General features: G+C 33.8%; 1 protein-coding gene across 1 annotated transcript in view; it reads left to right on the top strand.

Annotated features, from left to right (window-relative positions):
• Positions 1-27074, top strand: part of NAALADL2 (N-acetylated alpha-linked acidic dipeptidase like 2) — a 977694-nt gene that overhangs the window by 598215 nt on the left and 352405 nt on the right. The window contains exons 7-9 of the mRNA XM_030931975.1: positions 13901-13993; positions 17300-17505; positions 21951-22070. Coding sequence (XP_030787835.1) covers positions 13901-13993; positions 17300-17505; positions 21951-22070 — 419 coding nt within the window. The remainder of the gene's footprint in view (positions 1-13900; positions 13994-17299; positions 17506-21950; positions 22071-27074) is intronic.

Raw genomic sequence — 27074 nt, 5'->3', positions numbered from 1 at the left:
TTTGTTATCAAATAACTACTTAAAAAAAGAAAAAAGCATAGACATGTCTTACTCTATTGCCTAGGCTGGAATGCAGTGGCATGATCATGGTTCACTGCAGCCTCAATCTCCTGGGCTCAAGTGATCCTTTTGCTTCAGCCTTCCAAGTAGCTAGGGCTACAGGCACATGACACTACACCCAGCTAACTTTGAAATCTTGTTGAAGAGACAGGATCTCACTCTATTGCCAGGGCTAGTCTCAAATTCCTGGGCTCAAGCGATCCTCCTGCTTGTCTCCCAAAGTACTGGGATTATAGGCATGAGCCATTGTGTCTGGCCTAACTACATTAATTTTCTTCTTAATATGCAGAATAATGTACTTGCAAAGCAAGATGACACTCTCCAGCTGCATTTCCATAATAAATTAACAACAGGCATGAAGTCTACGAGAAGAGTTGAGATGTACACCAGTGTTAAAGCAAGAAAGACAGTCCTGCTTTCTAAGAGATTATGACTTATGAAGTTATTCTCATGGATATTGTTATGTTTTTAGAAAAATTGTTATGATTTTTAGAAAATTCAAAAAGATATATTTAAATCATTGAGAAGACATTCATGTTATAATGATTCATTTATTTTTTAAAATACAGAATATACACTTAGATTTTCCAAATACTGATTGAGTAGTCTCACTGAGTCTGGTAAATCAGTATTTGGAAAATCTAAATACATAATTCTATATTATAAATATATAATATCTATATATATTCTATATAAATTCAGTTTAATGTAGGATTATAACCCTTTACCCCAATGTTTTGGACAATAATGCTCATAATTTTTCTGAGATAATTAAGTTTCTTCATAGATATTATAAAATGCATTAGTTATTCACAGTAATGTATATCAGGGTAGGATATGAAAAGGATACTGAATGAGGTACTGTCATTTTAAGCAATAACAGCAATGCTTATTGTTTAAGGATTAAAGAAATAATTTAAAACATATTATAATTATAACATATTGTTGAATTTTCTAAGTATAGCCCTGATCTTTAGTGTCTGAAAATCTTCACTCAGCAAGTTTGGAATGGGCACATTAAGAATATGTGTGCAAATCCACTAATTATTTATCCTACCCATTTAACCCTTCATGCACACTAAATCAAAATTCTCTAAAATTCAGACAAAAATGTAATAGAATTTTTCTACCACCAACCAAGGACTACATTTAACACCTCTAGTGTTAAAGTGAGTCATTGTTCAAATTTCAGAAATTGAGTCTTGGTCCTGTTTGTCCAAACTTGGATTATCCTTGAACCAATCATCATAATATAGTTGATGTATCTGTCAATAGGCTTGAGTCAATCAGAATCTATTTCTAGGGATACTGCCAAATCTACTCATAAAATGTTGATGGGAAATGCTGGCAACAGTTCAAAAAGGGAAAGTGGCAAATGGATGTTGAGAAAGCAAGTGTAGTTCAAGGATGATACAAGTCTGGCCAAGATGCAGTTTGCAAACTTTAAGTAATGACTTGCTTCATCATTAAAGGTCAATAAGAAACCATGTAGCTCTGGGATCTTCCTCTAACCATCTTGAGACCATGGGAATGGAATGCATCCTACCTGAAAATAAAGTCAGCATAGGAAGGGATCAGATGTGTAAAGGGGAGAGAAAGATAGAAATAGAGATAGAGAGAAGGTGTGGGGAAAGATGGAGAAGCAGAGAAAAAGAAACACTTATTTACATGATTAGAGCCCTAAATAAAGCCTGTCTGAAGCCAAATCTATTGAACTTTTCATATATATGAGTCAATACATTCCTCCTTTGTTTCAGCCTATTTATATTTGGTTTTTGGTTATTTGCAACTAAAAGCTATCTAACTGATAAAAACCATAACACTTAAACTAAAGAATTGAATGCCTTCATGCATGAGATAGGCGCAGCAAATTGAAGTGGATAACTGGTCATTTGTATGGACATCACTGCAAGAACTAAAAAAAAAAAAAAAAAAAAAGTATGAGGAATGGAAAAAGAATAAGGAGAAAAATTCTTGCTTAAATAGATTGTTTCCATTGATTAGATAATTGGATACTGACTCCATTTCATTTCAAACGGTCTTTTTCTTTGTAGACCTGACTCATTCATTCAAGGTATTGTCAATATTTGTCTTTGAAGTTCAGTCAAAACATGGAAAACTTAATTTTCACATATCAATCTGTGCTTGTGATTAAAATTCATGACTATAGTGATTAAAAGGGAAGAAGAAACTTTAAAATCCATTAATGAAATTTAAGGTGAAAAGTTTAAATGAATCAAGTTAAAAATAATCATTTTAATGTATTCGATGATTCATTTATTTTGAAAAAATAATTGTTTACATGTTGCCTAAAACTTATCAGTGATGACAAAATTTTACATAAATAAATTTGGATGATGTCTCTTCAAGTGGATATACTATGTATTTTTTGTTATTATTTCCTTATTTACAATTCTATATGTTTTATCAAAATTACTTTTATTATTAAAATGACATAGTGTCTAACTGATCATCTTGTTTATAATTTTTACATATTTCTAATGCATTTTGTAAATCTATCTTCCTAATCTGTTAGTAGTTATTTTAAACAATGCATTACTAGCATTTCTTGAGTACAAATTTAAAAACATGTATTGAACATATTATCTACAAGTTGTAGACAAATATTTGTTGACAAATGATGCCTTTTAACTTTTCAAGAAATATCTATTAGCAGGAAATGTTAGTACAATTGAATTCAACATTGTGTATTCTTACATGTGAAACTAATCAATCTGTTCAGAGCAGCCTTGGAATTGCTACATGTGAGAAGTTCCAGTATATTATGCTACTCTCCTTAAAGAATGTCTTGAGATTTTCTCTTTCTCTCTCTTTCTGTGTCTCTCTTTCTCTCCCTCTATCCACCTACCTATCAATTTATCTTGGTAGACAATGGAGTAGTATGATCCAATATGACATGGCTTCCTTTAAGTTCCAACATAACAAATGACAAACCTTTTTGACCACAACAAAGCAAAGTATTTTTTAGTTGACCTTAAAAGAAAAAAAAAGAAAAGGAAAACTATAAACTTGGTTTTGAGCAGAGTGGGCTTTAATAATGTTGATCAGGCTTTTCCAATCAACATGGAGGAAAATATTCAGAAGAAATGGGGAAATTTTTAATTTGTGCAGACAACTTCTATATAGCATGCATATAGATATAATGGCTGCTCTTTATCTGAATAATTCAGAGAGCTAGAACTGTTTCGGAAGGACTGATATGTGTGGAGACAAATGCCAGATCAACTGTCTTCAAGCAGTCAGTTACATAGTGAGCATACGAGTCTGAGGTAGGAGTTGATAATGGAGTATTTCGTAGAACTAAAGATCAACATTCATGAGCTGCCAGTCTGAAGTCCTTGGACAAAAGGAAAAAGAGCTTCGGAATTCACTTTGAAGGACTGTTCATCAGGGATCTTAAACGGAGTGAGCATAGCGGGGAAACCTATTGTCCAAAATCCACAGAAAGTAGAGTCAATTCTCTGTTTCCTGGGGAGTGAAGGCTGGGCTTACCAAAGGTAACGCAGATCTGACATTCACCCAGAACTTCTCAAGTTTCCAGGATTCTGTCTCAACAGTTTTGATTTTAGAAATGATTCAGCTGGAGTACAGTCTAGAGTTTTTGTTTGTTTGCTAAAAGACTTAAAGACAACCTGAGATGTACACTTGAAAGCAAAATTATTTTAAAAAGTGTTTTCTACTTTTTAAATATTTCTCAAGGTTTTTATAGCTTCTTATATTCTTAGCATATAATTTTTCAAATACCTGCCACTTTTTACAAATTATAGAAATTCCAACTAAACTTTGGAGTTTATATGTGTGATAAAATCCATTAGCATACACTGTATCTTTGTATTTTTATGTTATGGACCAACACTGTCATTTACTAAACAAAAACTTCCAGAGATTCATCACTGCCTTTGTGTTTCTATTATTCTGCTATTCCTTGCAAGTATCCAGTATTTCTCTTTATTATTCTATTCAATATTATCCAAACGTATCTTGCATGTATGTGTCTCTAAGTTGTAAAGGCCCATTACACTCTAAATTCTTATGGTTCAGTACAATTGTTATTTTCTCCACCAAAAACCCTTTAGGGTTTCATTCAAGTTGGACATACCTCTCTTTATTACTCTCTCATGCATTTGGCATTTGTATGCTATTTGGCATTATGATATGATATTCTTCTGAAGCAGAGCATAAGCAACTGAATTTTCATTAGAATATGTTGTTTCCTCTTTATAATTCAATTATTTAAGGTTTTCTTTATGGTTCAGGATATCATCAGTGTTCTATGAGTATTTGAAAAGAATGTATACTGTGTTATTGTCTATTCTACACCTGTCTACTTAGACTAAGTTCCTTAATCAGGTTGTTCAAATATTCTATATGTTATTCATGTTAAAATCTCCTACTGTGAATATAAATTTGTTCATTTTCCCTTGTAGTTAGTCAATTTTCACTTTATATGTTTTGAGATTATTTTGTAGGTGTTTGTAAATTCAAATATAGCATATCTTCTGGAATAGTTGAACCACTTATCACATGAAGTGATATTCCTTGTGTGTAGTAATTCTTGTTTTAAGTTTGAGTAGGCCTGATGTGAATTTTGTAGCACTATTTGTATTAGTATCTTTATGCTGTGTATTTTTTGCTTTCAACCTTCCCGTATCTTCCCTTTATATATGTCTCATTAATAGCAAATAATTTCCAATTTAAATGCAATCTGATAGTCTTTTAATAGGAGCATTTGGTCCCTTTCATTTAATGTGATTAATATGTACTTAGACTTACAGTTTTCATCTTAATTAAGGTTTCTTCTTTGAATCACATATCGTTTTCCTTTAGTTGTATTTTTTCTTTATATTTAGATTTTTGCCATTAAATTTTTCTCTCTATTATTTAGAAGTTATAAATACATTTTGTATTCTTTTATAATTAATCTAAGAAATTACAACTTCTTAGACATCCCGTGCCCCTGCTCTGCTTAGTGTCAGGTAACTTTCTTTGCACTCTTGGGAGGAAGTGGGGAAGTTCAGAACTTTAGGATTCCTACTTTATAGAGGGAGAATCTTTTTCAGAACCACCTTCTTCATCCCAATTTCGGTAAGCCCAGGACTTTGTCTTCTGACCTTTGCATCCCACGAGACCATCAATATTAAAGGGTTCTCTTTGTTTACCAAATTCCCTTAGGTTGAAGATAGCCTCATAGTTTTATTTACCTGGGTTCCCATCACAACTTAAATTTTGACCTAGTAAGTTCTTAATTTCTTGCTAATTCTTAGATGCTGTTAACAAGATTTATTTTGTATTTTATTTGTCATTATAAGTTATTATCAGTGGGTGGATTAATCTGATATCCTAGCCCACCATATTTTTAGTAAAGAAAATCTTCTCTTCCTTTCCATCCATTTATTACCTGACAGCAAATATGGACTCAGAAAATTGTGTAGATTGATTGACATATAAATCAGGTCATCAGGAAAAAAGGATCCACTAAAAATGTGCAATTTAAGAGAATTTAATCAAGTGCTTATGCACATGGTGTGGACAGGTAAAGCAAAACAGAAAAGAGATATCATTGCTACTGCCTCTAAACCTGGTCTAGTAATTGCTACTGCCTGTAAACATGAAAGGGCAAGAAGAGAGAGCAGTTGTAGGAACTGGCCAGTACTTTAGTTATAAGAGAAGAGCTGTGGCTTTCAGCCAAGCAGAGTTGTCACTGCATAATGTGGACAGTCAGGGGGGTACTGGAAAATAAATACTCCAGTCTTTCACTTAACCCAGTCTACTGTCCTCTTGTTGATGCCTTCAATTAGGTAAACTAAACCTGAAGCCAAAGAATAAAAGAACCAGGTAGATGTAATGCATAGAGGTTACTTCTCCTGGAGTAAGGTTAATGGAGGGTGGCAAATAGATGTGAATGAACAAATAGAAAATATGCAGCAAGGACAGTGCTTCAGGTGATTAGTAGATTAGTAAATTAGTGCTTCAGGTGATTTGGTAGACAGCTGAGAAAAAAATTGTCAATTTATACATTTCTGAGGGATACAAAGAGAGTAAAAGTTATTTTTTCTCATATTCATATTATTTAGAATATCTTCCTAGTTACATAACTTTACTAAATAAAAAGAATACAATTTAATTCAATGTTAATTGTTTTTCCAAAAGTATGGAAGCTCACATGAGTACTTGCACATATGGATGTGAAGATGTGTATGCATGTATCAGATAATCAGGGGATAGCTATATGTACTTCAAAGTTTACAAGTTACGATGACATAGAATCTAAAGCAGTTTATATTCAGATTTTCAGGCAAACAGTTGGCATTTAGGAAAGATATCTGCAGACTGCAGCATCTCAGTCATCAAAACTCCCTCTAGAACAGATTCTAGTCCCCGTGAGGATCAGGAAAATTAAGAAAATAAAAGAACAATCTGGAAGTCCAATCCTAGAAAAAAGTTCTTTTCTAGAGCCACATCAGCAAGAAAGGGACTCAAGTATATGTAATGGGACAAATATTCAATTAAACTTAGAGACTCTAGAAGATCTATGCCTAGGAAACTAACAAATGCTTAATTATTGGGATTGAGACTCAGAGTTAGCAGCAAGTGTTATTCTTCAAATCTCTGTGAATAATGTTGGAATTTTTTCTAGATATTTGGTATAATTATTTAAAATACAGGTGGAAATGAAGGTCTGTTAGTTATCCGGGAAGAAGAAGATTGGGAACCAATTAATCTGGCTGTTAATAATTGCAACAAAAATTCAAGACAGAATTGTCTCTGGACCATAAAATTGGCAGTAGTTATTTTTCTCTGAACATGATGAAATTAAGGGATAGAGAGAGGCAGCTATTTCATGTCTCTTAGCTCTGACACCCCTCACCCTATTTGAATACAAATTGTTCTCTGAGTGGAACACATTTTTATATCTTGAAATCTTTTAAACTTCACATGTCATAATTAAAGCTGTCATCAAATTTTACATGAAGGGCAGAAATTGGTAAATGTGAGCTGGAAATGTAATTTTTAACTACCAGTACACACACACACACACACACACACACACACACACACACAGCAACTTTTTGAATAATTAACTGCCCCTAAATGTTTTCTGGGAGTTTCTAATTACAACTTTCAACCGTGATTTTTTTTTTAAACTTGAAATAAATGTACAGAAAGTTGCAAGAATAAAAGTATTTTTTCTTAACTACTCAAGAGCAAATTACAAACATAGTGAACATCTCTAACTTTGTCAGTGAATTCTCTGACAAACAATGACATACTCCTACACAGATGACACAACCATCACAATCAGGAATTAACCATTGGTACATTACTACCATGCACTCCACAGACTTAATTCAACATTTTCCAATTTTCCCAGTAATATCCTGAATTACAATAAGATCCAAACTAGGCACATGTGTCACACAAAATTGTCAAACCCACCATTTCCTTCAACCTGGAACAGTTTCTGTCTTTTCTTGACTTCCTTTGCTTTGCTACCTTTCGATGTTACATACCAATTATCTAGAGTATTGTTCCTCAAATCTGTGTCTATCTGATGTTTTCTCATGAGGATATTCACGCACTGAATCTTTAACAGTAATACTACAGAGTGAGACTATGTTTTTCCCATTGTATATTATGAGCTGGTGCATGATATTACCATGTACCAGGGAATAATTTGTTCCCCTGTATGTAATCAGTTGATGCCATTACTCCCTCCACAATGGATCCAACCTTAGTCTCTGTCTAATATGGGCTATTCACCCTATATCAAATGTTCTACCTGCCCCTACCACGATGTAGTTAACTTCCTTACTTTACTCAGGCCCTAACAGTGTGTGTTCTCCAGCTCTTAAAAACAGATGTCCTTCTCACTCTGCTTCAGTTTGTCCCATCTCTAGTGATGCTGCTACCTTTGATCTCTTGATTAAGGTGGTGGCTGCCAGGTCTCCTTATTGAAGTTACTTTATAATTGCTTTCTTTTATACTCAATAAGCATTTGAAATAATGTAGCATACTGCCTCAAACCCTTGCTATCTGTAGCCATTAGTATTTGTGTTCACTGATGCCTGTTGCCCAGTCATTTCTATGATGATGCCAATGGTGACTTTCCAAATTTTGGTTTTTGTTGTTGTTGTTGTTGTTTTCAAGACACTTTCAGTCTGTCACTATAGTGCAGTGGCATCATTTGAGCTAACTGCAGTCTTGAACTCTTTGGCTCAGATGATCCTCCTACTTCAGTCTCTGAGTAGGACTAGAGGCATGCACCACCATGTCTGGCTAATTTTTTTTTTTTTTTTTTTTTTTTAGAGGCAAGGTCTTGCTATGTTGCTCAGGCTGGTCTCAAACTCTTGGCCTCAAGGGATCCTCCCAAAGCTTTAGGATTACAGGCATGAGCCACCACTTCCAGCTGTAATTTTATCATCTTTACACTTATTAGTTGAAATTTCACTGTAAAGAAGAGATTTTTCTTTTTTCTATTCATTTCTTGATATGATTTTTTTTAATTTACATATGCCAGTATTGAGTCATTACTTAATTAGGATTTATATTCATAATAGATTCAATAGGTTATATACCAGAACTATTTATATCTTGATGCTCAGATTGTCAAATGTTAGCCAGTAATAGCAACTTCAGCTGGATTCTGTGTCCTTTGACATGTACTTCGTGTATTTACTTAGTTTTTGGCACCATAAGACGTACCAAATCATCTTGTACTTTTCCTGTGCCAGCTCTGTTATCAGCCATTTCTCCAAAGACTCTAGGTCCTTTAAGTGGAGAATAGTCTAGAAAAACAGATCTGGATTCATCTATTGCTAATGAAGTGTTGCTTCTCTCCATACTACTCAGTGAACAAACCTAGGAAAATATAATTATATTTTAATATTATATTTTATGTAAATATATAAAAATATATCTATACACTCAGATTTATATCTGTATTTACTTTTAAATCTATGTGCATGGGTGTTATACACACACATACACACAGTTTTATATATGTATGTTCTCTTGGATATATATAGATATACAATCAACAACATATATAGATATGTTCTCATGGTTTTATATATAAAAATATATAAATTAATATAAACTCATATGTCCTCATGGTTTTGTATATAATATATAATTAAAATATATTAAATTTTATAATCTAAATATAAATATAATTAAAATAAATTTATATATATATGTAAAACCATGAAAACATATCAACACCGAGTTTTATTTATCTTTCCATGTTTGTAAGTCGTTTCTCTAGCAGTTAGAAATCACCTTCTCATTAAATGGAATATATTTACTTAGGTAATTAGATCCCCTGTATGTAATCAATTGATGCCATTACTCCCTTCACAATGGATCCAACCCTAGGCACTGTTACATACAGGCTATTCACTGTATATCAAATGTTCTGTCTGCCTCTACCACAGTCTGGTTAACTTCCTCACTCCACCCAAGATCTAACACTATATGCTATTCAGCTCTTAAATTCAGATGGCCTTCTCACTTTGCTTCAATCGCTTATCTCATTGCACTATTTCCCCTGGCGGTTGCTTTCCTCCTCATATTCAGGCCTTCTCACAAACAGGTACGCATGCAGACACACACACACACACACACACACACACACACACACACACTTAGACACTATCCCCACCATCCTTGGGCCCTGATATATCATGCTGGACCACAGGCCAAAATAGCTAGATCCTGAGGTCCACAACCACCATCAAAGAAAATTAGCACAACAAATACATATACCACCCAAAGTTACCATATTGGAACACATGATATAAGAATTTAAAATAAGGATTAAAGTTAAACTCAAAAAGAGAATAAAATATATTAGCAATATAAAACAAAAATCAGAAAACATTTTTAAAAATGAGAGGAAATAATAGGTGCAGAAAATAAGATAATTGAAAGAAATACAGTAATAGGGTAGGTAGATAGATACAGTCATAGATAGATGTAACTGAAGAATAAATTCAAGAGCTAGAAGATCAGATTGACCTTCTAGATCCAGACAGGCTGGATCTAGGATAAATAAATACAAAAGTACAACTAAAAGATACAGTGGATTAAAATGGAGTTGTAGAAACAATATTAGAGGAAGGAAAAAATGAGAGAGAGAAAATGGTCAAAAAAGTGATGATAAATTTTCCAGAAAAAAGGAAAAAACACACCTATATATTTTATAATTAAATTCAAAAAGCACAAAAATAAAGAGGAAAATTCTAAAAGTTTCTACAGTGAAAAAGGGTTCAATGTTATCCGGTGCTACACTAGGAGGAGACAATCTCTCTAGGTTTTAATTCCACCATCCCTGGGGATTTGGAGAAGAACTACCCCAGAGTGCAGGTTTGTTCAAGCCTTTTTACAACAGTGCCTTGCTCCAGTAGATTTGGGAAGGCCTGCTAAACCCAATTTCTTTTCCACTATTTAATCCCTCCTTTTTCATAGTTTGTTCATAATCATACATGTTTTTACCTAAGTTCAATCATTCTGTATATCCCTCTGTATTCTTTTCTTTTCACTTATAGCATATCCATGTTTCTATATATTATTTTTATATTTAACAGCCACACATTTTATCACAATTTTCTAAGTCATTTCCCTGTTTCAGATGTTTATGTTGTTTTCTATTATTGCTATTATAGATTATACTGCAGAGAGTTGAATTATTCTTGTAGGATACATTTCAAAGTACAGGATTGCTTTTGTTGTTGCTATGAAGAGTAATATTGCCTTACCAATGTATTGTTCAAATTAGCAATGCCAACAGCAGCAGATTTGTCTTTACAGCAAGTTTATTCAAGATCTTTCTGATATTTATTATTAAAATTTAAAATGTGATTATGGTGCTAACTCTAGTGAAGAAAAACAGACTCTATGCATATTTATTTTCAGATGTGAGTATGGAATAATATAAGGATTGTAAATGCACCAATCAGCACTCTGTGTCTAGCTAAAGGATTGTAAATGCACCAATCAGCACTCTGTAAAAATGCACCAATCAGCGCTCTGTATCTAGCTAAAGAATTGTAAACACACCAATAAGCACTCTGCAAAATGGACCAATCAGCACTCTGTAAAATTGACCAATCAGTACTGTACAAAATGGACTGATCAGCAGGATGTGGGTGGGGACAGATAAGGGAATAAAAGCTGGCCACCCCAGCCAGCAGCAGCAACCCACTCGGGTCCCCTTCCACACTGTGGAAACTTTGTTCTTGGTGCTCATTGGTGCATTTACAATCCTTTAGCTAGACACAGAGAGCTGATTGGCGTGTTTTTACAGAGTGCTGATTAGAGCATTTACAATCCTTTAGCTAGACACAGAGTGCTGATTGGTGCATTTTTACAGAGTGCTGATTGGTGTACTTACAATCCTTTAGCTAGACACAGAGCGCTGTTTGGTGCGTTTTTACAGAGTGCTGATTGGTGTGTTTACAATCCTCTAGCTAGAGAGAAAAGTTCTCCAAGTCCCCACTCGACCCAGGAAGTCCAGGTGGCTTCACCTCTTAATCCCCCCTCTAAACAGGACACTCCAACAACTGTTGGGAATTGGGCAATGACAACTCTAGCTACTTCAAGTAAGAATGTGGTCCAGTAAGAATTAGTACATGTGTGTGAAAATGGTTATTGTAAATTTTAAGCACTATATTAATGCAAGGTAATATTGCAAGGAGTACAGTATACATGTTGTGAGGTTTGCTCACAGCTAACTTAGACAAAAATACATTGAATTTTAGAAAACCAGAAAAGATTCTTCATCTATATCTATATCTAAAATAAGCAGGAAAGATCATTGAAAGGTATAAGGTAAAGAGTCTATAAAGTTCACTTATGTGGATCATCTGGAACAAACCTTGAGCAGGGAATTAGACAAACAGTCAAAACAAACAAACGTATGAGCCCAGTGCTATGACAATCTTGAAAAGGCAGAACTATGAGACAGTAAAAAGATCAGTGGTTGCTGCCAGGGGTTTTGGTGGAAAGAGGGAGGGAAGGAGAGATGAAGAGGTGGCACATAGGGGATTTTAGAGTAGTGAAACCATCCTGTATGATACTATCATGATGGATATACCTCATTATGCATTGTCAAAGCCCATCAAATATACAACACAAAGAGTGAACCCCAATGTAAACTATGGACTTTATGTGTCATTATTGGTCTATCAGGTGTAACAAATGTTCCACAGTAATGCAGGTGTAACACATGTTCCACAGTCTATCAGGTGTAACAAATGTTCCACAGTAATAGGAGGCTTGGGAGACAGAGGGTATTTGGGAACTGTGTACTTTCTGCTCAGTATTTTTGTAAACCTAAAATGCTCTAAAAAACAAAGTCTATTAATTGAAAAACAAACAAAAATGCATAGTACCTAAATTAAAAACACAATGCTCAGGCTCTACGTAGATTTACTCACAGATAGATAAGGCACTCAGGCATTCTCTAAAGGCCTCTTTTGTTTTGGTTATTATTTTAACGAATTCAGTGTACTGATGATTTTCCATTTAATTTGTTTGAAAGGGTACATTGAGGGAAATAAGTAATGTATTTATTTAACAATTTCTATCCAGCGGTAGGAAGTGAACGTCTGTGGGCCTGCCAGCATAATGTGGCTACTTTGCATTACCTGCTTTCAAATTTGCCATGCTCTGCCCTGACACTAACACCTAGCTACTCTTAAATCTCTGCTTTAAGGAAAACTTTAAAGATCCTGTGAGCCACTTCCCAACCCAGACTTCTCAGGATCTGTCAAATACAGGATTAACACATTTCATCTCCAGAGACTATGTCAGTTCTGTGACTAGAGTCCCTCCTGATTTGTGTCTTTGCCTTATTTGCAAAATTTTTGAATATCAAACATAAACAGAAAAATTCAAAGAGGTAGAACGATTAGTACGGATTTAGAATAGAGGTAAGGAACCTACAAACCCAGATAGAAATAAAAACTCTAATATATGAAAACATGTAGGCCAGGCACGGTGGCTCAAGCCTGTAATCCCAGCACTTTGGGAGGCCGAGATGGGCGGATCACAAGGTCAGGAGATCGAGACCATCCTGGCTAACATGGTGAAACCCTGTCTCTACTAAAAAATACAAAAAACTAACCGGGCGAGGTGGCAGGCGCCTGTAGTCCCAGCTACTCGGGAGGCTGAGGCAGGAGAATGGTGTAAACCCGGGTGGGGGAGCTTGCAGTGAGCTGAGATCTGGCCACTGCACTCCAGCCTGGGTGACAGAGCGAGACTCCGTCTCAAAAAAAAAAAAAAGAAAAACGAAAACATGTACAGCTTTAAGAATCTTTATCTTTTTATATTGTGTAATACTTTATTTACCATTTTTAAAGTGTTAATAAAATAGTGAGTCATATGGGAAAGGTTATTGTCCACATGTTCTTTATCTGAAAATAGAAAAGTATTCAATATTCTTTGGAAATATTTTAATCTATTTTTTTCCCTTTTTAAAAATATGAGTTGCCCACATCTCCTGAAGGTCTTCTGAATGCTCTCATAATGAACCCTCATTGTAGAACTGAATGTAAGGTTTAGAAGTGCCTATTTATGGCTCTGAGGTTCAAAGATGCTAGCAATTGTATCTTAGTCATCATTGCATAACAAGCACCTAAAATAGAATCTGTACAAATTATTGAATAAATATTTCTCAGAAAAATTATAACTGGTTATCTGAGAACATTCATTTCTGTGGAATTCTTTTGCTGATGATATTGGATAAATAAATTTTAAGGTTTAAAAAATACAATAAAATATATAGAAACAAAAGTCTTTAAATTTTTATTTTTTTCAGAAGTAAGAGTCGTCAGCATGCAAGTTCAGACAGTGACAAAATTGAAAACAGTTACTAATGTTGTTGGATACGTAATGGGCTTGACATCTCCAGGTAAGTAGGGTTAAATATTTATAATCTACACGTTTTATGAAACTTTACAAAGAAATGCTCTGTAATAATTTAATATCATACTTAAAAATCCTACTTTAGATGTAACTAGAAATTGTCCCACTCTTAGAGTAGATAAATTTGAAACTAAGAAGTGGGTCTTCATTCTCTTTCCTACCATATCTCTTGCAAAATAAATCTTAGTGGGGAGAGAGAGAGAGAGAGAGGTGGGGGTGTCTCAGGAGGGGATGAAACAAGAAGCAGAGTTTAGATTTGGTAAACTGGCATGTTCTACAAAAGCCAAAGTTTTCTTTTTTTCTTATACTCACCATAACACCATTGAAAATTTTATTTTTATCAAGAAGACATTTTAAAAAATTATTTTTTTTTCCCTCTCTGCAGCCTCCACCTCCTGAGTTCAAGTGATTCTTGTGCCTCATCCTCTTGAGTAGCTGATACTACAGGCACCCACCACCATGCCCAGCTAATTTTTCATTTTTTATTTTTCAGTAGAGACAGGGTTTCACCATGTTGGCCAGACTGGTCTTGCACTCCTATCCTCATGTGATCCACCCACCTTGGCCTCCCAAAGTGCTGGGATTACAGAGGTGAGCCAAGCGTGCCTGGCCAAGAAAGATTTTAGTTTTTAAAGATGTGTTTTTTTATAAATACAAATTTTGGTCTCCAAATTTAGTTGTCCAGTTTTAATCTACGTCTCACTCTGCATACTTGGTCCATTGCCAAATTTGTCAAATGTCTGCATGACTTTAGGTTTTCAATGTGCTTATGAAAATGGTCACTTGCAGCTACTCAGGAGGCTGAGGCAGGAGAATCGCTTGAACCTGGGAGGCGGAGGATATAGTTAGCTGAGATTGTGCCACTGCTCTCCAGCCTGGGCAACAGAGAGAGACTCCATCTCAAAAAAAAAAAAAAAAAAAAAGGAATCTTCAGATATTATGTAGGCTAATTAAGAGATTAATAGCAATACTTCCAAACACATTGTAAGACTGAATCACATATTACTGCTTAATGTGCCTGTAGCATTTAATAATCTTTTTATTACACTTTTGCTACTTCTGTTGATTTGGGGACATTTACACAAGTTCTCCTTGGAGAATTATTCTTCTTCATGACTTTGGTAAAATCGGCCTCGTTGCTAGCTCAGAATTTTAAGATCAAGTTTTATAGCCTCCCAGTTTCTTGCTGGCCAACTCTTACAAAGTTCATGAAAGCCAGTTATTTTCTCTGATTTCTTTACAGGTACAATGTTGAACAACCTCTGATTATAGTTCTTTAAATACAAGATATAAATAGATTTGAAAATTGTTACTATTGAATTTCAACAAATTTCCATCATAAGGTTCTCTATTGAAGCACTAGAATATTTATCATCACTGATTCATTCACAAGTTGTTATTGGAAAACCCAGTTGTACAAATTATACTAGCTTTAGAGTGAAGAAAATTCAATCTACAAAATATACTTCTGAAATTAAAAAAATCAATTTTACCGTTAGTATTCTTCAGTGAATTATGCAAAGCTTCTGAAATGTTGCTTATTTGAATTTTACAAAAAAATTGACTATTTACATGACATTTTATTTAATAACTTTGAAGATTAGAAAAAAATCATCAATTAGCTTTTTTTGTTAGATATGGTTTGTTTAGAATGCAGACAATTCCAAGCAAAACTTTGAGACATTTATGGGAGATAAGTGAATAAATTATTGGGTTTTTAACATTTGTGGACACATTATCACACTATGTGTGCCATTAATTAAATCTTTTTTTTTTTTTTTTTTGAGACGGAGTCTCGCTCTGTCACCTGGCTATAGTGCAGTGGCACGATCTTGGCTCACTGCATCCTCCGCTTCCCAAGTTCAAGCAATTCCCTGCCTCAGCCTCCCAAATAGCTGGAATTACAGCTGCCCACCACCACACCTGGCTAGTTTTTGTATTTTTAGTAGAAATGAGGTTTCACCGTCTTGGCCAGGCTGGTCTTGAACTCCTGACCTCGTGATCCACCTGCCTCGGCCTCCCAAAGTGCTGGGATTACAGGTGTGAGCCACCGTGCCCAGTCCCATTAATTAAATCTTAATAAAATGTTGGCAGATCAAATCCATTGCCAATTCCTGTGTGGAAAACTAAACTATCTTCATACCGTGACATTTATTGTAAGGCAGCTTTTTGGTGTTATAAGTCAAAGGGTGATTCATTTATTCCACACATGTGTAAGACCTCCTTTGCGTTGAGCATTGTTCAAAGTGGCTCACAAAATAGTGACTCCTAAAATTCAAAACAACTAAATGTAGGATGTACTGTTTGTTTTCTTACCTTAGAGATGAAAATACTAAGGCATCAAAAGTTGAAATAAGCTTTCCAAGGTCACACAACTAGTGACTTGCAAAGCCTGAATTCTAAATCAAGCAGGCTGGATTCAGGGTCTGCACAATTTACCATCCAGTTGTGGGACATCTGGTAATGATATTCAATGAAGAAAAATTTTTGCATAGATATATGAAGATACTTGGTCAGATAAATTCAGATATGTTCTTATTACCAATAACATTCACTGACAACAAAATCAGAGGAAACTCTCGAGGGGCATTTTCAGCCTTATTATCGAAAATATTCAGTAGTGTACATTGAATAGGCTACTTCCATGTGTTAGGAAAGCTCTCCTAATAGTGTATCTAATAAATTTTAAACGATTATATGAAATAAAATATGTAAAAAGCAACTTTTATAACAGTTGAATGACTTTTGATATTGGTGAATTTTATTTTTTTTTTCTTCACAGGAAGGAGAGGGCCTACAATTATAAGTTGGAAGCTGTAATTAATTCCCTATGGGATTAATTTATTGCAGAATCCATACATGACTACCATATTTTTAATATTTAATGCTACTGTATAAGTGCTTTCTTATATGTATTAATAGTTTATTAATATTTACTGAGCATACACACATTGTTTACAGGGCACTTCCCACTCTTGAGTCTGGAAAAATGTTAGGTAAGGGTTTCATTGTGGCGTATTTGTATGCTTCATTAATTAATATTCATGTTATAAAGGAGAGTAATATGGATCTAAGCTTTGGATTCATAATTGGGTTCAGCAGCTGCCTCAGCTTTGATATACGCAGATGTGTGAATTAAGACAGTGGGCAAAAAAAATTAAAGTAGTCTTAATTATTAGAACAATTTTGCTTAATTATTGCTCAGTTATGCAGTAGGATTATGTAAATGTCATTAAATTTATTGTTAAGTTTTACATTTTTTTAAATGGCTCTTATCCCTCTCTATTTTCAGACCGGTATATCATAGTTGGCAGCCATCATCACACTGCACACAGTTATAATGGACAAGAATGGGCCAGTAGTACTGCAATAATCACAGCGTTTATCCGTGCCTTGATGTCAAAAGTTAAGAGAGGGTGGAGACCAGACCGAACTATTGTTTTCTGTTCTTGGGGAGGAACAGCTTTTGGCAATATTGGCTCATATGAATGGGGAGAGGTAAAGCAGAATATACATTAATTACAGTGCTTTTCTTTTCTTTTCTTAGTTTGCTAAAGTAGACAAAGTAAAATTTTCAAAGCCAAAGGCAATAATGTGCTTCTCAACTAAAGTGTCCTATTGCCTAATTTGCTGAGAAGGCTTATAAGAATAAGACAGAATTAGAGCTAGACCACAGCAAACTACATATGACCTTCAAATATCTTATCCCTATTGTTACCAGACTTACAAACCCCGATACAGTCTAACACACAATAGTGTTCACCTTGTTATTGTATTTCTCCTTAGAAGACGGGATGACAGGCATTGGACAAAAAAGGATCAAACGATACATTTATCTTTCTTTTTCTACACTTTCTAGGAGTAATCTGGAATTAGGGAACAATCTCCTATATTAAATGTTTATTACCTTAGCATTACATTTTATCTATACAATATGGATCCTGAATGTAAAATACATTTTAAAATCCAATTTTTTCTCCTTCCTCCACTCCACCCTTTCACCCTTAGCTCCCTACCTTTCGTTTCCTACCTGCCTATCTATTGCCTACCTACCTACCTAACCACCTTAGGAAATCTGTATCCAAATGAAATCTAGCATGCAATGAGGTACAGTTAGAATACAACTGAAATATTGGAGAATTTAAGTCTCAAATGCTTCTGACAGATCTGTGTCTCATAAATGCACTGTATTTTTAATGGAATATGATAACTGATAATTGGATTGATATAAATTCTATTTACTTTTGTGATTTGTTTTAAAAAAGAAGTTCAGTAGATATATGTAGACAAAAAACACTACATAATTTTACTAGGAAAGTAAGATAATTTAATACTATAGTTTTTTCACTACTTCAGCTTTGAGGAGAAAAATTTAATAGGAAATTATTTTGCTACATTTTTATTTTTAATCACCCAAAAATGATAACGTATCTATTAAATCAAAGAAAATATTTAAAAAGGTATAGAAAAGAACATAGCAAGTATCTTTTTTAATTTGAAGGAAAGAAAAGACTTAAAGATGAGAAAATTTTTTTCAGTGTAAAATTCATCCAGACTCACACATTGCAAATTGGAATGCTTTTCTGTATGCAAATGAGTGGTGTGTATGTTTGAGCCATATTCAAAAGAACTACTTCAAATGAAAAAATTCCTTTGCTTAAAGAATCTTTTTAAGTTGACACATTTGTAAGTAAGCTGGAAATGAAATAGATGAACCAACCTCTCAAAGTCATATTCCAAATTACTTTAAAGATTGGTAAACAAGTTAAAGAACAGTTTAGGGAATATGTTTGTAATCTATACCATTTTTAATAAATCAGAAACAATTAATGTTTTAGTTTTCCTGTAACATTAAAGCACATATCTTTAAAATGTCTTAAAGATTCTTTTCAAATTCCAAAGATGTATTTTGCTGTATCAAACTATATTTTAGGTCTTCTAGATACCTATCTAGTAACTTTCACAATTAATTTATGTTAATTCTAAATTAATACATGTATTTCTAAACTATGTTTTAGAATAGGCTAGGCTTGTCTAAATTAATAATTTCTAATGTAAATATCTCAAACCCCGATGGATGGGAAAATTTATTGTAAAATTTAGTTGAGCATCAGGCGTCAGAGCCTGTAAGTTGAATCAATGTGGGCTTGCATGTGTGTCAGCAATAGTTTTTGTCAAAGTAAGTTGATATTTTTGTGGTTAATACACATTCATTTTTAAGTTTTTGTGAAGTCATTGCACCTTTTAATAATTGTATATTTTCTTAGTCAATTATGCTAAAAATACAGCAACTGCAATGTGGGAGTTCACAGGAAAAAAATTTTGTTAAAAAGGTTGTATTCAAGACAAGTACCAGTGTCTTTGAATGTTTATATATGTATTTACATTTGGCAACTCATTATACATTCATTTACTGGCATTTTAGGTGACTAGATGGGCAAAGACATATGAGTAATGAAAATGGTAAATAATATACATTTGATTATTGGCTTATAAAATATATTTTTATAATTTACTGTGTCTCACCAGATTGTTCAGTGAAATTCATGAAGCCATTTTGTAAACATCCTGTTGAAGAGAAATTTAGAAAATTGCTAGTTGTCCTGTTTTGCCTACTCATGTCGAATGTACTCCTGAGAATGAAAGAGTTTATGTTAGTTTGAAACTAATTTATGCTTTAAATATATTCCCCTATGAAGGGGAGTGAGGAAAGCCCTTACTGACATGTCACATTGTCCTATTTAATTATGCTTGCATAGAAACCTCTGGAAACCCACAGTTGTAGTTAGGAGGATTAGGTGATGTTGGTCAATAAACTTAAAATGGAATCATAGACAGAATTATTAGAGAAATTATTAAATACTGATCTTGATCTTTGAGAAAAATTATAACATTTTGCTAAATAGGTTCTATACTTTCGAAAGTACCATTTCTTTTGTGAAGAATCTTCATTTGTCAGAGGCTATTATGGAAATATTATAGATATTGCAGTAAAAGAATTCATAGTTCAAATTCTCTTTACCATAGACCATGTCATCTTAGGCAAGATTAACTTCCCTAAGACTTGATTCCTCCAATGAGTCTACTACTGCCTATCTTATGAGGTTCTCATGAGAATTATATAGAATAACATATAGACAGTGTCTGTGTGGTAGTGTGCTAATAGAAGCTGATATTTCATAGCACTTAAGTAACAGATAGTTTTGAATAATAATTATAGAGAAATTACTCAAGCTTAAAATTCATCATTTATGTGCACTTAAGATGTTTATTAATTTTAAATGATTGTATTTTCCACCCTCTTACAGAATTGAAATTCAACATAATTTCAATATGTTGAAATTATGAATTTTCAACATAAAATATGGATAACAGTGAAAATATGCAGGATTTATGTTTCTGTCCCTGATTTCTTTTAGTTAGCATTGTGTTCTCCAGTTCCATCCACGTTATCACAAAGGAGAGAAGTTTCTTGTTTTTCAAGGCTAAATTATATTCCATTGTGTATATATAACACATTTTCTTTATCTACTCATCTGTAACAGAGTGTAGAATGGTGGTTTCAGCCTAGGGTATGGAAGGAATGGGGAGAAAATGGTCAAGTTCTATTATGTATTGTGTGGTGTGGTGAATATACTTAGTAATAGAGTATTATACATTTCAAAATTGTTAAGTAAATTTTATGTGTTCTCATCACAAAAAATGTTAAGTATTTGGGGTGATGAATATGTTAACCAGCTTAATTTAATTATTCCATATTATATTCATAAATCATAACATCACTTTGTACTCCATAAAATTATACAATTTTAAGCTATTTACAATACAAAAATAAAACAGGATGACATTATCAATTTGGCAGGTGTACGAGTCCTTGTAGTCTTTCATTTCATAGTATTAGAAGAAGAAAGACACTTTCCTAAGTTATGACATAATGTAATCTTTTAGGACATTTCTGTAGAACTGCCACCCACCATGACAATTATTTGTTAAATGCTTGCACAAAAAAGCAGGAAAATAACAGAAAGGCTTAGTGGTCATTCTTAATAGGATCAGTGGTCTTCAATTTTGTGCGGTAAGGAGCAGAAGAGAAGTAGAAAACTATTCTATGGAATCATGCAGTGCTGCTTGTGTGCATGAAATGCATCATTTTTTTTTAAGGTAATATTTGCAAGATTACATTGTATTATGCCCCATTTTGCTCATAATACAGGGTTATTTTGTGCAGAGTAGCTCATTGCTTCAGAAGAAAAGGACTGGTTTTATTCATCACTGGAGTGGTTTACCTATACCTCTCCTCTTATTCAGTGACTCTATAATTAAGTTGCATTCATACTCTGTGGTTGAATCCATACTATGTTAACCTTTGAAGAACATTTTCTGTTAAAATTTGACTTTGTCAGGAACATGCTTTAAAATATTTTATTATATGTTATATCTAACTCATCATTCTTGTTTAAAATCCTTGTGTACACTATTAATAGTATAGGATCACTTTGAAGGTAATTATGGCCAAGCGCAGTGGCTCATGTCTGTAATCCCAGCACTTTGGGAGGCCAAGGCGGGTGGATTATGAAGTCAGGAGATGGAAACCATCCTAGCTAACATGGTGAAACCCCGTCTCTACTAAAAATACAAAAAATTAGCCGGGCGTGGTGGCGGGCACCTGTAGTCCCAGCTACTCGGGAGGCTGAGCCAGGAGAATGGCGTGATCCCGAGAGGTGGAGCTTGCAGTGAGCTGAGATGGCACCACTGCACTCCAGCCTGGGCGACAGCACCAGACTCCGGCTCAAAAATAATAAATAAATAAAAATATATAATAAAAAAGAAGGTAATTATGCAATATAATAATTTTAAGTATGAATTGTTCATTATTCAGTATCTAACTAATAAAGTAGGATCTATTTATTTGTGTTACAGATAGATCCTTTTTTTGATTTCAGGATTTCAAGAAGGTTCTTCAGAAAAATGTTGTGGCTTATATTAGCATCCACAGTCCCGTAAGGGGGAACTCTAGTCTACATCCTGTAGCATCACCATCTCTTCAGCAATTGGTAGTAGAGGTAAGATGAACCACTATTGTATCAAATGATTATGCAAAACTGCCCTTTTCTCTATATTTTAGCATTTCTTTATTTTTTTCATTTGTTTTTAAAAAGGCTTCAAATGTTGTGTGTTTTAAGAAATGACCTATTGCTGACATTTTATCAATATGTCGTAACTAATTTCTTATGTACTGGAATTCTTCACTTGCTACTCTTTTATGGTCATAATTCTAGAATACACGAATCACACAGTTATAGAGAAGGTGTACAAAAATATATTTTTTTAAAAATATATGAATTTAGCTCTCAAATTCCCAATTCTGTAATCTTGACATTTTAAGATAAACTTGGTACTTTTGAATTTCTTCCCTTTCATTCATGTTTTACATAAATTTGAGAGCTGTCCTATCTTTACAACTGCTGTGTAGGCCCCTTGAGAGCAAGAATATAATGATAACTAAATTTAAAAGATTTAGAAAATATTGTTTGAAAAAATACTTGTGGAAAAATAAAGCATGTTTTCTTACTAACTACCCTAAAAAATCATATATTCTTTATGTTTCATTGGAGTTACTTATTTTCAAAAATATTTTATCACTTCTCACCTAATTTAAAAAATTATCAGAATAATTTTTCCTGTTTATTAGTAGAGTTCACACTTTTATTTCTGCATTCTTATGAATTTCACTACAGATAAAATATGTGCTATTTCTCAGTATGAAAACAGTCATAACACAACTTAGCAGTGGTTTCCTCTTAGCCTCAATGTCTCTCTCTCTCTATATATATACACACACATATATGTACACACACACACATATATATATATAGGAACCAATCTTTCAGATGCCCACAGGACTTTTTAGGGAGTGATGCAGGAACTGAACTAGAAAAAGAGAGGTAATGAACAGAGTTTTGAATTAGCCATAATTTTTTATTGAAATGTAATGCAAACTAACATTTTACAACTTTCATAAAGTATTTTTTAGCTTAATAGTTTTTATTGACATTTCCATATGTAGTACAATAAAGAAGACATTATGAAACATGAAGTAGATAATTCTGTACCTTTAAAATCAGTCGGGCCCCTGTGTGCATGCCCTAAATTATATCCATATCTGTAAGTTAATTTCTCCTGTTCTGTGTACTACTTTGAATTCCTTGACTCTTACCTGCCTGGAAACCTTGCAAAAGCAAATAAACCTCGGATGTCTCCCTTGGAAATTTAAGATATTTCTGAATGAGTGGATTATAAGGTAGAAGAAATAGTGATCTCAAGTATCCAGAAATAGAGGAGGGTTGGTTTAAAAATATGTCATTTTCTTATCGTGTGTTACAAGTTTTCTATTTTGAGAATCTTGAAAGATATTTAATCATTGAAATTAATGGGTAAATAGAAATAGATAATTATTAAGAAGTATTAAATCTACATAATCTTATTTCTGAGAATATAATGCTATTTAAAATATCTTTGCACATCTTATAACAGGACTAAAATATTTCATTATCTAAACCTAATTATGTGAGAATACAGAATGGTTTTTCAATCATGAATCATGATTGATGATTCACAAATGATGACATACATGTCAACATGTACCTCACTTTTTGGAAGAGGAATCTTTTCCGTTCTATAATTGAAAATGTTTACACACTAACAAATCTAAAAATGAACGGGAATGTGTATAGAAAATATTTTTTTTCCGTTGAGATCGTCTGTGTGTGTGTGTGTGTGTGTGTGTGTGTGTGTGTTTTCATGTTTCATATGACAATTTAGAAGATTAGGAATATCACAACTTCAAGCAAAGGATTGCATTATGTAATTTCAAACAACGGGGATTACTTACATACACCTAATTTTATGGAATGAATGTATATGATAACAAGATACATTCTCATACAAAAATTTAATATCACAATTTAAAAATTTATATATTTTCAAAACTCTCAAATATATAAAGGCTTATACATTTTATAAACACTGAAATATATAAATGTTAAGAGATATGAAGAAAAGAAAACTTTACAGTAATTTACATGATTTAAGTAAAACAATTTACCGGCCGGGCGTGGTGGCTCATGCCTGTAATCCCAGCACTTCGGGAGGCCGAGGCAGGCAGATCACGAGGTCAGGAGATGGAAACCATCCTGGCTAACACGGTGAAACCCCGTCTCTACTAAAAATACAAAAAATTAGCCGGGCGTGGTGGCGGGCCCCTGTAGTCCCAGCTACTCCGGAGGCTGAGGCAGGAGAATGGCGTAAAACCCGGGAGGCGGAGTTTTCAGTGAGCGGAAGTTTTCAGTGAGCTGAGATCACTCTAGCCTGAGCGACAGAGCGATACTTTGTAAACAAACAATTTACCACTAGTAAAATTTAAAATAAATATGTAAAATGTTTCTTTCAAATATAAAAGAACTAAAATGATAACATCCAGAACATATGTAACTTCACTTCCAATCCCGAAGATTTTATCAATGATTAAGGACAAAGATATTTCATTACTTTATTTAGATTTATTTTTCTTTGAGTATCCACACAGTAGTAGGATTGCTGTATTGAATTATATTTACCGTTAGTTCTTTTACGAATCTCCATACTGTTTTCCATACAGGTGATACTAATTTACATTCCCACCAACAGCATATAAGCATTCCCTTTTCACTACATCTATGCCAATATCTACTTTTTCAGCTTTTTAATATTGGCCATTGCGGCTGGGGTAAGGTGGTATCTCATTGTGGTTTTTTTATTTGCATTTTTCTGATGATTTGTGAAAAAAGCATATTGACTAAATTGTAAATGACACAAGACTGTATAGAATATCTAATCCTTTGTATAGCAATATGTAGATTACAAAATATTTGATCAAGTTCATATGATAGATTTAAACATATAAAGTGAAATCTTTAAAGTATTAGTATCAAATACTGCATTTACTTTTTTTAGAAACGAAATACATATAGGATGTTTTAATACAAATACCTCATGCAAAGTAGATTATGAAATTAAAGATAAGATTTATCTCCAAATGATAGTTTTATTATTTTATTTTATTTTATTTTATTTTGAGATGGAGTTTCACTCTTGTTGCCCAGGCTAGAGTGCAATGGTGCGACCTCTGCTCATTGCAGCCTCTGCCTCCTAGGTGGAAACAATTCTCCTGCCTCAGCCTGCAGAGTAGCTGGGATTACAGGCATGTGCCACTATGCTCAGCTAATTTTATATTTTTAGTAGAGACAGGGTTTCTCCATATTGGTCAGGCTGGTCTCAAACTCCCGACCTCAGGTGATCCACCCGCCTCGGTCTCCCAAAGTGCTGGGATTACAGGCCTGAGCCACTACTGCTCTCGGCCCAAATAATAGTTTTAAAATTAAGATGCAGAACAAACACATATGCACCTCTCCTTCTATGTTGCTGTTCTGCTCTTAGTTTTCAAAATCATCTTTTCTAGATCACAGAATGTATTGATTTTGCCTTTAGAAAAAGAGAATTTGATCATCCATATATTAGGCAGTGTTCTGTAAATCTTAAAATAACAATGAAATTTCTAACAGGTTATTTTGGGAAAACCTGTAGCATTTGCACATATGAAAGTAGTCCATCTAGCCATATTCTATTTAAATGTTGCTTTTGCAGCACCTGACAGAAACTGGCAAACCTGATTAAAACTAAATAATTATATCAGTATTGTAAAACTGTGCAAGGGATAGACAGTGTTTTTTTGTTTGTTTGTTTAATTTTAATTTAATTTAATTTTAGAGACTGAGTCTTACTTTGTCACCCAGGCTGGAATGCAAGTGGCATGATCATAGCTCCCTGTAACCTTAAACACCTGAGCTAAAGCAATCCAATGCCCTCAGCCTCCCAGGTAGCTAATCCTATAAGCATGCACCACCATGCCCAGCTAATTTTTTAAAAAATAGTTTGTAGAGGTGGGGGTCTTGCTGTGTTGCCCAGACTTGTCTCAAACTCCTGGCCTCAAGTGATCCTCCTGCCTTGGCTTCTCAAAGTGCTGGGATTACTACCATGAGCCACCGCATTCAGCCAAATGTTGTTGTTGTAGCTGTAGTTGTTATTGTTGTTAAGTCTCTGAAAAAGTAGCAAAGATATTTTTGTAGTTTCTTTTTTAATTTCATGTTTTTCTTTTTCTATAAACAAAGCACCACAAAATGCATACATATATCTCAAGTCAACTACATTCGTTGGAGTTTTTGAGCTCCAAACTGGACTATAGTATTATTTCTTCATTGTGAATATCCCATTTGTTGCAAAGTCTACTGATGTGCTAAATATTTAAAGAGAACCCAAACTGTGCACAACATTGCTTTAAGTGTTGTAGGGCACACAATAAGCAGATGAAATGCCCCTGTTTCCCAGGAGCTTATAATTTTACCAAGAACTTCAGATGTGCATAAATAGCTAAGATATAAGAGTGAGTATGATATGTGCTATCCTAGAATTCACAGGAATGGGAAAATATGATTGGTTTAATTTGGAAACATGTATTATGTAAGAGTGGCAAAAAACTGAATGGACTCAGAATCTTAAACAAATTTAGCCATCTGTGCTTTCAAACCTCAATCTTTCAATCAAGTAAAAAACAAGCAAACAAAAACCAGTATTTCTCTTCAAATCACAAGAAATAATGCCCATTCCCATTTTCTTGCTCAATTGAGTGCAAAGTTGTTATTCTTCTGCTCTTTTCTTCTTGTGTGAGGGCTACTAAAATGCTACAACTTTGTCAACTGAGGTACTTATATAGTTACTTCTCTAACAGTCACTGTGCTGTTTTACCTTCTGCCTGACCATGCCACAATTCTTTAGGGTATAAAAACAATACATGTCTGACATTTTTGCTTGAGTGACAGAGATATTTATTAATTTTTTCTTGACTTTATATTTACATATTCTGTAATAATAAAAATAACAACTAAATCTTGTAATAAATCTAAATTAAACCTTGTTATACCCTAGAGCTTGCACAAGCTCTTGGGTAAATCAATAGATATTCCCATGAAACA

This window comes from Rhinopithecus roxellana, chromosome 1, assembly GCF_007565055.1.
Source record: "Rhinopithecus roxellana isolate Shanxi Qingling chromosome 1, ASM756505v1, whole genome shotgun sequence".
Classification (NCBI taxonomy): Eukaryota; Metazoa; Chordata; class Mammalia; order Primates; family Cercopithecidae; genus Rhinopithecus; species Rhinopithecus roxellana.
Note: the sequence above shows the minus strand (reverse complement) of the source record. Positions and strands in the feature narration are given on the sequence as shown.